Below are 14,241 nucleotides of genomic sequence, written 5' to 3'. Positions count from 1 at the left end.
GTACAGTGAAATAAAGAAGGAATAGCAGCTTTATTGAGATATAATTGACATCTAAGCAATCACATGGCTTCATAGTGTATAATATGAAATGTTTTGACATGGATACACTTGTGAAAATTTGTGTACATTGTATTATTTCTTCTTTAAATATTTGGTAGAATTTACAGTGAAGCCATTACTTGTGGGAGATTTTTAACTAATTTCCCATTCCTTTAATAAATTTAGGTCTATTGAAGTTATTTTTTTCTTGTGTGATCTTTTTAAATTTTTTTCAAGATATTTGTCCATTTTATTCACATTGTCGAATTTTATGGTATAAAGTTGTGTATAATGTTTCCTCCTTATTATTAGTGTCCACAGGGATTTTGCCTCCCTCATTCTTGATATTTATAGTTTATGCCTTTTTAATAAACAATTTGGTTAGAGGTTATCAGTTTTATTAATTTTAAAGAATCAGCTTTTGGCTTTCTCTCATTTTTCTGTTTTCTCTTTCATTGATTTCTGCTTTTATATTTATTATTTCCTTCTGCCTATTTTGGGTTTAATTTTGCTTTTTCGAAGTTTCTTTACATGTTAGTTAATGTTGATTTGAACATTTCTTAATTATAATTTACTGCAGGCTAAAATTTTGGCATTTTTCTCTGTAGTTCTCTTCTTTCTGGCATTTTACTATATGAGCTCTAGCTGCCTTGGTCACAAGAATTCTTAGTGCCATGGCTTGTAAATTATCTCAAAACAGTAGAAGTTGGGGCAGTAATAGGATTCACATTGTTTGTTTTTCCCCCATATCATGAATTACTGTCCAGTGCTTGATGTCATATGTTTGTTTGTTTGTTTGTTTATTTATTTATTTATTTATTTATAGAACATTTGGCCTTTAATTTGCATTAAAATAAGTTTCTTTAAGTATTTCAGTTACAAGTTCTAATAGTGAAGACATAGTATATGCTGCAGGCAGTCAGTATTGGCTCCTATCCTTTCCCCCAACTCTCTCTCCCAGGCTTTGTTTTTTCACTCAAGATTCAAATGGACATTCTGCCCTAAATAAATGGCCTGGTGCCAAATGTCAACATCCTTATTTCAGGTCACACATTGTAAACAAGTGTTCTTATGCATGCCATGTTTATTGCATTTTGGGGCTTTTTGTTGAGGATTTTGCTGTACAAATTGCTGCCAATCATATAGTGCCAGTTAAAACCATAAAAGATTAAAAGTGGATGAATTGTATGGATGTGAGTTGTCTCAATAACACTATTTTAAAAGCTAAAGGAAAATAATATGCAACTATCAGTAATAGGGTAGAACACAACTTTCTAATTTAAGCATTGAAGGAATAAGAAAAGTGATAAGGGAAAAAAAACTGATTAGGTTTGACTGTACAAGAATGTAATTTTCTGAATATTAATTACCAAAACAAAGTTATAAGAGAAAAAGAATATGGGATATTAGCAACATCTTTATCAAAGGATAAAAATCTTTAAATATTTTAAACCAGAAAGAACAAGATAATTTAAAAAATTGGTAAAGAACACAACTAGATGGTTCTTCAAAGGAGCCAATAAATAGCTAATAGAAATGTTCATACACACAAAATTATTGATTTCTATTAATATATAAAATGAAAATTTTAATTTTTTTGTTACTATCTGAGTACATATGAAACCATTTGCAATAATTTTATCTCTCTTTTTAGGTCTCAATATAGTAATGATGCATACCAGGAAGTACTGGATATACTATTGCCATTAAATCTTGAGGTGATAGTTGAGCGAAATTTAGCCTGGGAATGGTTCCAGGAAGTTCCTTGTTTTAATATAAATGCTCAACTAAAGCCTATGGAGGTAATTTTCAAATACTTTTTTATTCCTCTTTTTTTGGTTAAAAAATATTGCTTGGGGACATATTGCTTGGGTGTAGAAGTTATCTCTTTATTAATCACTTTTGTCAGAATTGAGATAGTAGCTATATTAACCTAGAATTCATTGAATATTCTCCATTCATTCATTCATTCAACAAATATTTGCGGGCTACTGTGTTAGATATTGAAGATACAGTGGCAAAGAAGCTGTGACATTGTCTCTGGCTTTGTGACTTACCAGTCTGATTCAGGGGTTGGTGGTGATGATAGTCCAGAGGTGTGATGGATAGTAAAAAGTATACAGATATATTATTAAAATGGTTTTAAATTGTGGCAAATTCTATGAAGGAAACAAATATTAGGATACTATAAGTAGTCTGTTGGATACATTAATATATAATTTAGTGGAGAGGTCTATGCAGTAGAATTTGAAGTTATCAGCCATGGGAATATATGAAATAACCTAGAGGAGATCATAGAAGAATAGAGAGGTTGAAGATGAAAATTGCAAATGAGTCAGGACCTTTGGCATAACTTCATCTCACTATTGGTTGACATTGCTTCACAGATCCCTATGTACCTATCCACAAATTCTTATTGTTCCCTTTTGACTGGATGGAACTATTTCACATGCTTTGTTGAAGTGATAACAACATATGTTGTGTTTGGAAGGTTTCTTTTCCCAGTTCCTGTTCCCAGTTTTCCTACTTCTTTCTATAAAAATGTATTTAAAAAGAGAAAATAGTTATTTTAAAGATTTAATATTTTTAACTTAAAAGTCTATTTAGAATTTAAAACCTCTCAACTGGAAGAAAAATGTTAAATTCGTAGTATATAAGATCGTATGTGCATCTTATAGATAAAAAGTACCCTATTAAGATAAATAATTGAAGTCTCTTTGTATTGATAAGACAATAGATTGAAACTTAGAAAAGACTAGAGGCCCAATGCATGAAATTCATGCAAGGGCCTTGGCCCCAGACCCCGCCCGGGCCTCTGCTGCCTCTCAAGGCCCCCAGCCCACTGAGGCTTTGTCTGGAAGGAAGGACGTCCAGTCTAATTAGCATATTATGTTTTTATTATTATAGATAAGTAGCATGCTGAGCAAATACTCTTCTTACTGGTCACAGTCATTAGGCAGATTTATGTGGGGTGACAGGACATAGTTTTCCTTCACTCTTCCCCAAGGCGAATCCATGCAATATTAGGTAATATTGCAGATCATCTGCAAATGCCTAGCTGCCTTCCAAGGCAGATAAAATTGGGTATTTGCTTATCCTTACTCACATGAATAGTCAGCTGTTGTTGTAGCCCACCCCATGGTGGACATATTTGACCCTTCTTGGACATCATGCTCTGAATCAGAAAGAAGCTGGAATCAACTAGCCTAATGCATTTAGACTAAGTACTGCAGCTTGTGATTTCTGACTTGTCAGATGTTTGGGGAGAGCACATAGACTGCCCTGACATGTAGGAGCCATAGAGCAACTATCTGGGGGTTATCTTTTTCCCAACTTCTGCACTGAGCTGTTTGCAAGAGTGAGAGTGATGATTACCTTCAAGAACTGGCAGGCATTCAATCAATATACATGTACAAATTGAAAAACATTTATTTAGAAATTGTAATATTTCAGTTTATAAATTTATATGAACATACTGTTTTTTGCAATGACTGCTGCATAATAATCACAAAATAAATGTCATGAATAAATATTTTTTAAAACTGAAGTAGTAGGTATGCATAAATAAAACAACATAAATAGCATGAGTAAGGTACACATGGATTTAATTTTAAGACACTAGGTTAGTATAGAGACATTTGTTGTTTTATTGTGTTTTGCTTCTTCGTGCTTCATAATATTTTGCAAATTGAATGGCAAACTGGCTTTGAGCAGCAAACCTATTGCCACCATTTCCCCAACAATGTTTGCTCACTTCACATCTGGGTCATATTTTAATAATTTCAATATTTCATACTTGTCTATTATTATTATATTTGTTATGGTGAGTTGTGGTCAGTCATCTTTGATGTTACTACTGTTATTGTTTTTCGGCACCACCAACCACACCCATATAGAACTGCAAACTTAATAGATAAATGTATGTGTTCTGACTTTTCTCTCCCAACTGCCCTGTTCAAGCTAGTTCTCTTTGGGTCTTCCTGTTCCCCGAGACACAATAATATTGAAATTAGGCCAATTAATAACCTTACAATGTCCTCTAAGTGTTCAAGTGAAAGGAAAGTTGCACTTCTCTCACTTGAAATCAAATGCTAGAAATAATTAAACTTAGTGAGAAAGGCATGTCAAAAGCTAAGTTAGGTTGAAAGCTAGAACTCTTGCAACAAACAGCCAAATTGTGAATGCAAAGGAAAAGTCCTTGGGGGAAATTAAAAGGGGTACTTTAGTGAACACACAAATGGTAAAAAAGCAAAACAGCCTTGTTATGGATATGGAGAAAGTTTTAAGGGTCTGGAAAGAAGATTAAAACAGGCACAATAGTCTCTTAAGCTAAAGTCTAATCCAAAGCAAACCCCTAACTCTCTTCAATTCTCTGAAGCTGAGATAGGTGAAGAAGTTGCACAAGAAAATTTTGAAACTAGCAGTGGTTAGTTCCTGAAGTTAAGGAAGAAATCCGTCTTTATAACATAAAAGTACAAGGTAAAGCAGTAAATGCTGATGTAGAAGCTGCAGCAAGTTATTCAGAAGATCTAGTTAAAATAATTAATGATGGTGGTTACACTAAACAACAGTATAGACGATATGGTCTTATATTGGAAGAAAATATACCACCTTGGTATATTTATAGGACTTGGATAGCTGGAGAGGAGAAGCAATGCCTGCCTTTAAAGCTTCAAAGAATAGGCTGACTCTTTTGTTAGGAGATAATGCAACTGCTGACTTTAAATGGAAACCAAGGCCCATGAACCATTCTGGAAATCCTAGGGTCTTTAAGAAATATGCTAGATCTACTCTGCCTGTGCTCTCTGTAAATGAACCACCAAAACCTGGTGATAGTACATCTGTTTACAACATGGTGTGCTGAATATTTTAAACCTAGTGTTGAGACTTACAGCTCAGGAAAAAAAAAGATTCCTTTTAAAATATTACTGCTCATTGACAATGCATGTGGTCACCCAAGGGCTCTGATAGAGAGGTATAACAAGATTAATGTTGTTTTTAGACCTGTTATACTACCTTCTGCAGCCCATGGATCAAGGAGTAATTTTAGCTTCCAAGTCTTATTATTTAAGAAATTAATTTTGTAAGGCTATTGCTGCAATAGATAGTGTTTCACCTGATGAATCTGGGCAGAGTAAATTAAAAACCTCCTGGAAAGGATTCACCATTCTAGATGCTATTACGAACATTCATGACTCGTGGGAAGAGCTCAAACATCAACATTAACTCAAGTTTGTAAGAAGTTAACACCAACTCTCATGGTGACTGTGAGGTATTCAGGATGTTAGTGGAGGAAATAACTGCAGATGTGGTGGAAATAGCTAGAAAACTAGAAATAGAATTGGAGCATACGACTGAATTGCTGCAACCTCACGATGAGGATTTGCTTCTTATGGATGAGCAAAGTAGGGTTCCTTGAAATGTATTCTACTCCCAGTGAACATGCTGGAAAAATTATTGAAATGACAACAAAGAATTTAGAATATTACATAAACTGAATTCATAAAGCAGTGGCAGGTTTTGAAAAGATTGACTCCAATTTGGAAAGAAATTCTGTGGATGAAATGTCACAAAGAAATTGGTCATGAAAAAGGTACTAGAACTCACATAATCATTTAAAACTGAATATTCAGTTAGTAGAAATATCTCTTGTGTAAAAATTGGTTTTGCAGAGGATTGAAATGAAAGAATTATTTTTATTGTATGTGAATTTTTTACTACATGAAGTAGTAATAAGAAAATAAGCAAATCTTATTTTTTTAACAGTTCATTCTTAGTCAAGAAGATATAACAACTATCTTTAAAACATTATATGGTAATATATGGTATGAAGGAGGTGGCAATGTCCCACTGGCAGAAGTGAAAGATCAGAGTGTTACTAGTGGAGTCACTAATGCTTCACATCATTCAGGAGGTAAGTTCTTGACCTTAAACTCTTTCCCCTCCCACCCCATCCCCTTTCTTCTTTACTTCTAGTTTTGGAGTAAAATAAGATTTATAAATCTTTTTGAATTATCTAATCCTCTTCAGGTATCTCTAAATTGTTTATTATTAGTTTTGTTGCTTTTTTCCTTTGATTTAAAATTCTTAGTCTTATCGTTACAAAATTCCTTAGTATTTATGCTTAGCTATCCCAACATAGGTCCCTCTTTTCAATTTTTTATCTCCTTCCTTCCTCTTCTCTTATTCCTATAGCAGCATTTATAGAGGTATTTTATATTGATAATAGCTATATCAAAGTATTAGAGGTGTCAATAGAGGATGAGCATGAATAAATTATAGATTTCAACAAATATATAAATGGTAAATGGAAGGAACAGAATAGTGGGAACCATCACTCAGAAAGGCTGTTTATCCAATGTTGGCTATAATGTACTATGTGGAACCTGACTGGATTTTAAGTTTAGCATCAGTACAGACCAAGAATAGGGTCAATTAGGAGTTCTGGGATGATTTTGCTTCACAAGAACAAAGTTCTCCTCATTCTGGCATTTTGGGAGATCCCCAAACCTACCTATCTTAAAGAGCAACCTACTAGCTTATAAAATTCACCTTTGCAAAGCCCTGAGATTTTTACACAGTTTTGTCAGTCAAGGAGAATCCTAACACACAAACAACTATATATTTATAACATTGTAGGAAACCCCATATTTGCTTGTTAGAATAAACAACCCAGTCCTTTACTGTTAAATATTAATGGACAGATATGAAGAAAATCATAAGAACCTGAGCATGAAAGAAACCAACATAAACAGAATAGGTAATTGGAATTAGATTTATCATCAATAAAACTGAATGGGATGGAATGGATAGATGATAAAAGACAATGGAGCCATATAGTAAAATTTCTAAGGAAAATGATTTTGAAGTTAGATTTCTATATAATGCTAAACCATCCAAATGTGAAAACACAATAATTTGCAGATGTTTAGACCCACAAAGGTTACTTCTTTCATACTCATTCCTGAATAAGTTAGTTTTAAAATATATTCTAGCAAAACAAGAAATTCAGGAAAGAGGAAAACATAGGATACAAAAATAATGGGCCTAACCACCAGGGCTACACAGAAAAGGAATCCCAAAATATTCTGTTACTGGGATGTGTAGTAAAAAATACTTCATTATCATTAAAGAGGATTTCAGAATATCCTTAAAAAAAAAAAAGTGGAAGAATGTCTTCAAGAAGAAAAGTAGCATAAATTCCATAATATATATAGAATGAGTGATTAATTTCAGTAATTTCCCCATTATCCATGGGAATACTTTTCAAGACAACCAGTGGATGCCTGAAGCTGAGTAATACCTAATGCTATGTATATTATTATTTGTCCTATATATAAATACCTGTGATAAAATTTAACTTATATATTAGACATAATAAATGATTAACATCTAATAAAATATAGAACAATTGTAACAATATACTGTAAAAAACAGTTATGTGCATGGCTTTACTTTTATTTTACTTAATAACCTTTACATTATTAAGTAAAAAAAAAGTTACTTAAATACAAGTCTGTGATACCATAATAGTCCATCTGATAACTGAGAGGACTATTAATTGACTAATAGGCAGGTAGTATATACAGAGTGGATAGGCTGGATAAAGGCATGATTTCACATCCTAGGTAGGATGGAGGGGTCAGCATATGATTTTATAATGCTAGTTAGAATGCTGCACAATTTAAGTCTTATGAATTATTTTTGACATTTTTCATTTAACACTTTCAGACCTTGGTCAACTATGGGTAACATACCACAGAAAATGAAGCCGTGGATAAGGGGGATTACTATAAGTACCTTCCATAATTGATATGGAGAGGTAGACATGCTTTCTGTTCTGAGGAAGGGAGAAATTGCTACAAATAGGTGCAGAAGTGAAGGAGATTTTGCATGATTTTGAAAAATTGTTAGAATGTGAGAAGTCATGCTCTCTTTTTTGAGAGATGCACTAGTTGTAATGTAGTAGCAGAGGAAGTATTATAATAAACTATTAGTCTCGCCAAAACCGGTTTGGCTCAGTGGATAGAGCATCAGCCTGTGGACTGAAAGGTCCCGGGTTCGATTCCAGTCAAGGGCATATACCTTGGTTTCGGGCACATCCCCAGCAGGGGGTGTGCAAGAGGCAGCTGATCAATGATTCTCTCTCATTGATGTTTCTAACTCTCTGTCCCTCTCTCTTCCTCTCTGTAAAAAAATCAATAAAATATTAAAAAAACCAAAAACCATTAGTCTCTTCATTGAAAATTATTATATAACTATAGTTAAATCAGACATGGAAGACTTAATCTGTAAATAAGAATTTAAATGATATTAGCTATGTTAACCTAGTAGTAACCATGTTAACTGAGCAAAGCTAGAAAGAGGAAGATGGGACTGATAAAGGAAATACATGATAAGGACTTAAAATAATAGGCAGTGCAAAGGTGATGTCTAAAATGTACAGGATGAGAAGTAGACATTTAAATATATTAATCATTCAGCTCTAGAAATTTTTACCGATTATTCAATTTTAACAATTAGTATAATATGGCTGCTTTTATTGCTATTATAACTCTTCTCCTCTTATATATCCATTTGATTAATAATTCTGTTAAATCTATTTCAAGGCTATTTTAATAGTTCTAGCTTTCCTTATTTTTTTTCTTTTATCTGATAACTTGAATTTTTCCAAGGAACAACTGTAGTGACAGCTGCTGTGGTAGAAGTACATTCATGTGCCGCTCAAGTTAAGACAACACTAAATATGAGTTTCAAAACTGACTATCTCACCATGATACTATATAGTCCAGGTCCTAAACAGGTAAGTTGAGGGAGGAAAAAAATATTTTTGACTTGATGAAAATTATATAGTGAATGTTTATTAAAATACCAATTATTAATATTTTATATACATTTTGTAGTATCTTAATATGAGAAAAATTATTGATCTCTTCATTTTAATAATAAAATAATTTTAACCATTTCCCTTTTAAAATACATTATTTTTATTATAGTAGTGATGTGAAAAATAAAATTTTGAATTAAAGTCAATATATTTTTTGGCCTTTCTTAGTGAGCCCTTTGGAGATAGAGAATGTGGTGGTTTATAATTAAAAATGCTTTATTTGTGTTTGTATAAAATTTATATTGATTTTCTCTTCTGCAGACTTCCTTTACAGATGTTCGTGATCCTTCTCTGACACTTGCTGAATTTAAGTTGGAGAATATAATAAGTACTTTAAAAATGTATACAGATGACTCAGTATCTGCTGCCTTCTCATTAAAAAACTGTATTTTAGATGATAAAAGGCCTCATGTCAAGAAGGCAACTCCTAGGTAATAGTGTTCTGCATTTTTACTTGAAATATGGTTGATATCTACACTAATAAAAGAGAAACATGCAAATTAACCATCACTCTGCTATGCCAAGCCACACCCACCAGCCAATCAGGGGCGAGTATGCAAATTAATCCAACCAAGATGGCAGCTGGCCACAGAGCTAGAGCAAGCAGGAGGCTTGGGTTGCCCCCGGCAATGGAGGAAGCAAGCTTTCTGCCCTCCCTGGCTGGCCCTGGCCTCCGCTCAAGGCTACAAAGTTTCAATTATAGAAGATAAATAAATCCTAGATACTTGCTTCTAGCCGGCCCTGGCCTTCATTCAAGAAGGTGCTGAAAAAGAAAAAAAGGAGGGGCTGGGACCTTGGGTCGTTGGGGGGTGATCAGGCCAGTATGGGAAGGCAGGGGCTGTTGGGGGTAAGCAGACCAGCAGGGAGGGTCAGGGGAGGTGAGCAGGCCTTCATTGAGTGTCGGAGGTGATCAGGACAGTGTGGGGGATCACTTTGGAGTGAACAGGCCAGCAGGGGGGGCAGTTAGTGTGAGCAGGCCAGTAGGGAGAGAAAGTGGGGGGCAAGCAGGCCATCAGGGAGGTCTGTTGAGGGTGAGCAGGGCAGCAACGGGGGCAGTTGAGGGTGATCAGGCTGGCGGGGAGGCAGTTGGGGGCGAGCAGGTCAGCAGGCAGAATGATTAGGGGCAGTCAGGCAGGCAAGTAGGCGGGTGAGTGGCTGGAGCCAGCAGTCCTGGATTGTGAGGGATGTCCAACTGCCAGTTTAGGCCCAGTCCCTGTAAACAGGCAGTAGGACATCCTTTGATGGGTCCCAGATTGGAGAGGATGCAGGCTGGGCTGAGGAACACCCCCCCTCCCGTACATGAATTTCATGCACCAGGCAACTAGTATTTTATAAAACTTATTCCCAAAGCTGCACATTCATTTTTTGGCTATATCCTTAATATCATTGGAGCTTCAATTCAGTGAAGTCATGGTTCACAGTCAACATTTTAAATGTCCAAGAGGCTTGGTTGGTTGAAGCATCACCTCGTGTTGGGAGCTAGCAGAGTTGAGGCAAGCAACTCAGTCTTAAGAAAATAGAATTAAGTTCCTTCTAGCAGAAGTTATGAGGTGTCCTGAGGGCTTGGCCAGAAGATAAGATTAACCTGGGGCTTAGCATCTCCTGTCTTCCTGCCTCTTCCCCTTCCTGATCCTCCCCCCTAGATAGCCCACCTTGGAATGTTGCACCTTGGAATGTCACACCGCCTCTGGCAATTAGTCAATCCTGTGTTGCCATACCAAAGACCCTCCTGCATAGGCAACTCTTGCCCCCCTTTGTTTAGTCAATCCTGTGTTGCCATACCAAAGACCCCCCTGCATAGGCGGCCCTGCCCCCCTTTGTCTCTGCTGTATAAATACAGCCATTTCAGAGAATAAAACTGAGGCTTGATCAGAACCTTGTCTTGCCTCCATTCTTTCCTGTTCCTTGTTTGATTCATTCTCTTAGGTGGTTCCTGCGTGCCCCCGTTGTTGTCCCGCTGGTTGGGACAACCTCATACACCAAAAGGTGGCAGATTGCATTCCCTGTCAGGCCTCATACCCAGGTTGCAGGTTTGATCCCAGTCAGTGTGCATCTGAGAAACAACTGATTGATATCCCTCATATCGATGTTTTTCTATCTCCCTCCCGCCTGCCCTCCTTTCTTCTCTCTCCAAAAATAATTAAAGACATAAAATGTCTTGTTTCAGCTATGTGCTCTTGCTGGATGGTTGATAGATTAATTAAATAAAAACAATCTAATTTTTTTGTTTTTCAAATTATCAAAATTATCAATTCAATCAAAATTTAATGGGAAATATATGAAAAATATGCTGACTTTCCAAATATTGATAATTTCTTAAAGACAGACTAATTTATAAAACAGTTATGTTCCAGGAGCTTGTAAATCTATTATTATTTGGAGTACTTTGAGATCTTTCTACAAATGCTGGTTGGCTGTCAGTGAAATGGCTTCAGATGCTGGTTGGCGGTCAGTGAAAGGGATAAGAAGTCTTTGAGTTTTATTGGTGTATTTGGTTATTTGTAAGCTATTCACAGGAATTTTTATTGTGTTTTTCAGAATGATAGGACTGACAGTTGGATTTGACAAAAAAGATATGATGGATGTAAAGTATAAGAAAATCAGAGATAGTTGGATGTCTGATGTAGTCCTTCAAGAAACATATATTTGTGCAAGTGTGGAATTTCTGCTGACAGTTGCAAATGTCTTTCTTGAAGCCTACACCACAGGCACTGCTGTAGAAACCAATGTTCAAGCATGGGCTGCTAGAGAAGAAGGTTAGTTATTAACTAAAATATTTAATATCTATGTTAAGTGTTACAATAGCACTTACCTTAATTAGCTTTGTAGATAAGCAATTTTCAACCTGCGTGCCACAAGAATTTTTAAAACATGAAATACCTGACTATTTAATCAGGGCACTGACCTCTTTTTTCTTAGATTGTTCAGTAAAAAAATGATATCAATTTCCATTCGATATGAATGAGTCAAATTTATTCCCATTTTTTTTGTCAGATTGGCAAAATATATTGGATGTGCTGCAGAATTTGTTTCAGTTTATGAGATGAAAAAGGTTGAAAATAGCAGTTCTTATTGATGAGGTTAAATGAATTAATAAATTAAAATTTTATTTTTAAGAGGTAAAAGGAAAATGCTTTCTTCTGGGTTGTGCAGTTTGCATATTTTTCAAGGTATAACTAGATATTGGGTTAAAAAATTAATGAGACCTATATTAGAATAAGTGCTTGTACTTATCTGCAGACAATAATTTGAAAGACTTTGTTGGAAGAAAACCTGCAGGGAGAAATAATAAACCACTTCTTTTCATTATTAAAGATAGTATTTCAACTTAAAATACTCTTATTTTTGTTTTATATATGGTTTTCTACTGTCTTTTATTTATTGTGGTGCAGTGAAAAGAGTATCATGTTGAGAGTTCGAAACTGGGTTAGTTTTCTGTTCTGCCTTGGTGGAGATTTCCCTCCACATTTTAAAATGTACTTACAACTCTACCTTCTTCAAATCTTACATTATAGATTTCTTTGGGACCTAAGGTGCCTTTATTTTAGTTTTTACTTAGAATGAAAATAAAATTTTCCCATAAATAGTGCTTTTCATAAAATGTGTAGCAAAGATGTATAAATATTTTAAATTATTTATTTTTATATTTTAGTACCTGTACAGATACAAGAAAAGTGGGAAGTGAATATTCTTATTAAAAATCCTGAAATTGTTTTTGTGGCTGATATGACAAGAAATGATGCTCCTGCCTTAGTCATTACAACACAATGTGAAATTGGTTGGAAGGGTGACCTTGAAAACAATATAATGACTGCTGCTATTAAAGATCTCCAAATGAGAGCATGCCCATTTCTTCCTGACAAGAGAAAAGACAGAATCACTACTGTGAGTTTACTATTTAATTATCTGTTTTGTATTTAGTATATACCACTTTATGAACCTACTTGCAAACTTTCTAATCTTTCTTTATAAAGTACTTTTTTTTGTTTTGTGTTTTTGGAGAGCCTAACCTGGATTATTATTATACTACTTTGAAAGTCATTCTTCCAGTTGTTCCTCATTGTTTTATGTATTTTGGGGGATAATCTCACTAAGAAGCTGCATTTTTTGAGACCTACTATCTGTGTCAGTTCCACACTGCTCTTAGGTCTTAAAAACTATCTACCACTTGTTTGAAATGTTGCAATTTTACCATTTTTTCATATTTTTCTCCCATCTGGACACTTTTGCTTTGATGTATGTGTTTAACTGATGAAAATTTATTTCTTCAAAGACATCTTTTCAAGTTAACTGACTCCTAGTACTCTGATAAAGCATTTATTAAAATGTTTAGTCTTTTATAGGAATAATAGAAGCATAAATGTCTAAAAATTATCAACATAGAAATTTAAGCTATAATTCTCTAGTTTGCAAGGTTGATGGCTCATCACTAAGAAAAGAAAGGATATAGAAAACTGAGGGCATACTGATTCTCTTTTAGGTGTATGCTTAGAAATTTTACATATTTCTTCTATTCACATCATTTGGCATGAATGTAACTATGTGACCATATTTCTCTGCAAAAATAGCTAGAGAATGTGGTCTTCTTTTTTTTAATGTTATCTTGTGCCCAGGTAAATCTTGTATGTATTACTGTGGGGGGAAAAGAACAGATACCAAGACAATGAGAGGTTCTTCCCATAGTCCACTAAACATTTTATTCCTTTGTCCATAGTGATAATTCATGCTTGTCTTTTTTCACCTCCACCTCAAGGGTTACAGTCTCGGCTCAAAATCCAGGATCTTTAGATGATAATTTTCTTTGTTGAGTCTGTATGTGATTTCTCTGGAGAAGTGTAAATAGGGGAGCCTTGTCAGGTGAAGTGACATTTATGCCAATGCCTGAAAGATGAGTAGATATTAGCAGCAGAACTGAAACAGGAATCATGGGAGTGTGTTTCAGGATGAAGATATAACATGTGCAGACAATCTGGGTTCCAGAGAGCACAAGTTCTCACCCCATATCTATCCACATACCAAATCTATACTTATATTCTCTGACTTTTTCTTGTTATTCTGTGGTTCTGAACATGGGGCAGTCTTCCCACCACCAAGATAGTGTTTGTAAAGTAGGGAATGTATAGTGAGCTCTTACAGGCTTCTGTAGATGTTGGGTAGCCCAAGATTGCTTCTTTGAAGGGGAAGCAGTAGCAGCAGGAAAATAATGCATTAATAGTGAAAATCATAACACAGGAGCTGTATGGTGAGAATAAGAGTAGAAAGGAAAAAAAATAAAAGCACTAAAATTACAATGGATGTAGTTGGAGACAATAAAA

At 34.9% G+C, this 14,241-nt stretch overlaps 1 protein-coding gene across 7 annotated transcripts in view; it reads left to right on the top strand.

The window, feature by feature from the left end:
* The window catches only part of VPS13A (vacuolar protein sorting 13 homolog A), a 170,303-nt gene that overhangs the window by 77,985 nt on the left and 78,077 nt on the right, over positions 1–14,241 (top strand). For 4 of the 7 annotated variants that reach the window (XR_006741281.1, XR_006741282.1, XM_045580099.1 and 1 more), the window contains exons 34-39: positions 1,694–1,841; positions 5,806–5,953; positions 8,715–8,844; positions 9,190–9,357; positions 11,465–11,682; positions 12,579–12,811. Coding sequence is in view for 5 of the 7 variants with exons in the window: in XM_045580099.1 (XP_045436055.1) it covers positions 1,694–1,841; positions 5,806–5,953; positions 8,715–8,844; positions 9,190–9,357; positions 11,465–11,682; positions 12,579–12,811 (1,045 nt within the window). In the remaining 2 variants the exon portion in view is untranslated. Of the gene's footprint in view, positions 1–1,693; positions 1,842–5,805; positions 5,954–8,714; positions 8,845–9,187; positions 9,358–11,464; positions 11,683–12,578; positions 12,812–14,241 lie in introns of all 7 variants that reach the window. The other 3 variants (XM_036433730.2, XM_036433732.2, XM_036433734.2) reach the window with 1 other exon arrangement.

Source organism: Pipistrellus kuhlii, unplaced genomic scaffold (genome assembly GCF_014108245.1).
Source record: "Pipistrellus kuhlii isolate mPipKuh1 unplaced genomic scaffold, mPipKuh1.p scaffold_m20_p_12, whole genome shotgun sequence".
Classification (NCBI taxonomy): domain Eukaryota; kingdom Metazoa; phylum Chordata; class Mammalia; order Chiroptera; family Vespertilionidae; genus Pipistrellus; species Pipistrellus kuhlii.
This window is presented reverse-complemented; position numbering and strand designations above follow the sequence as displayed.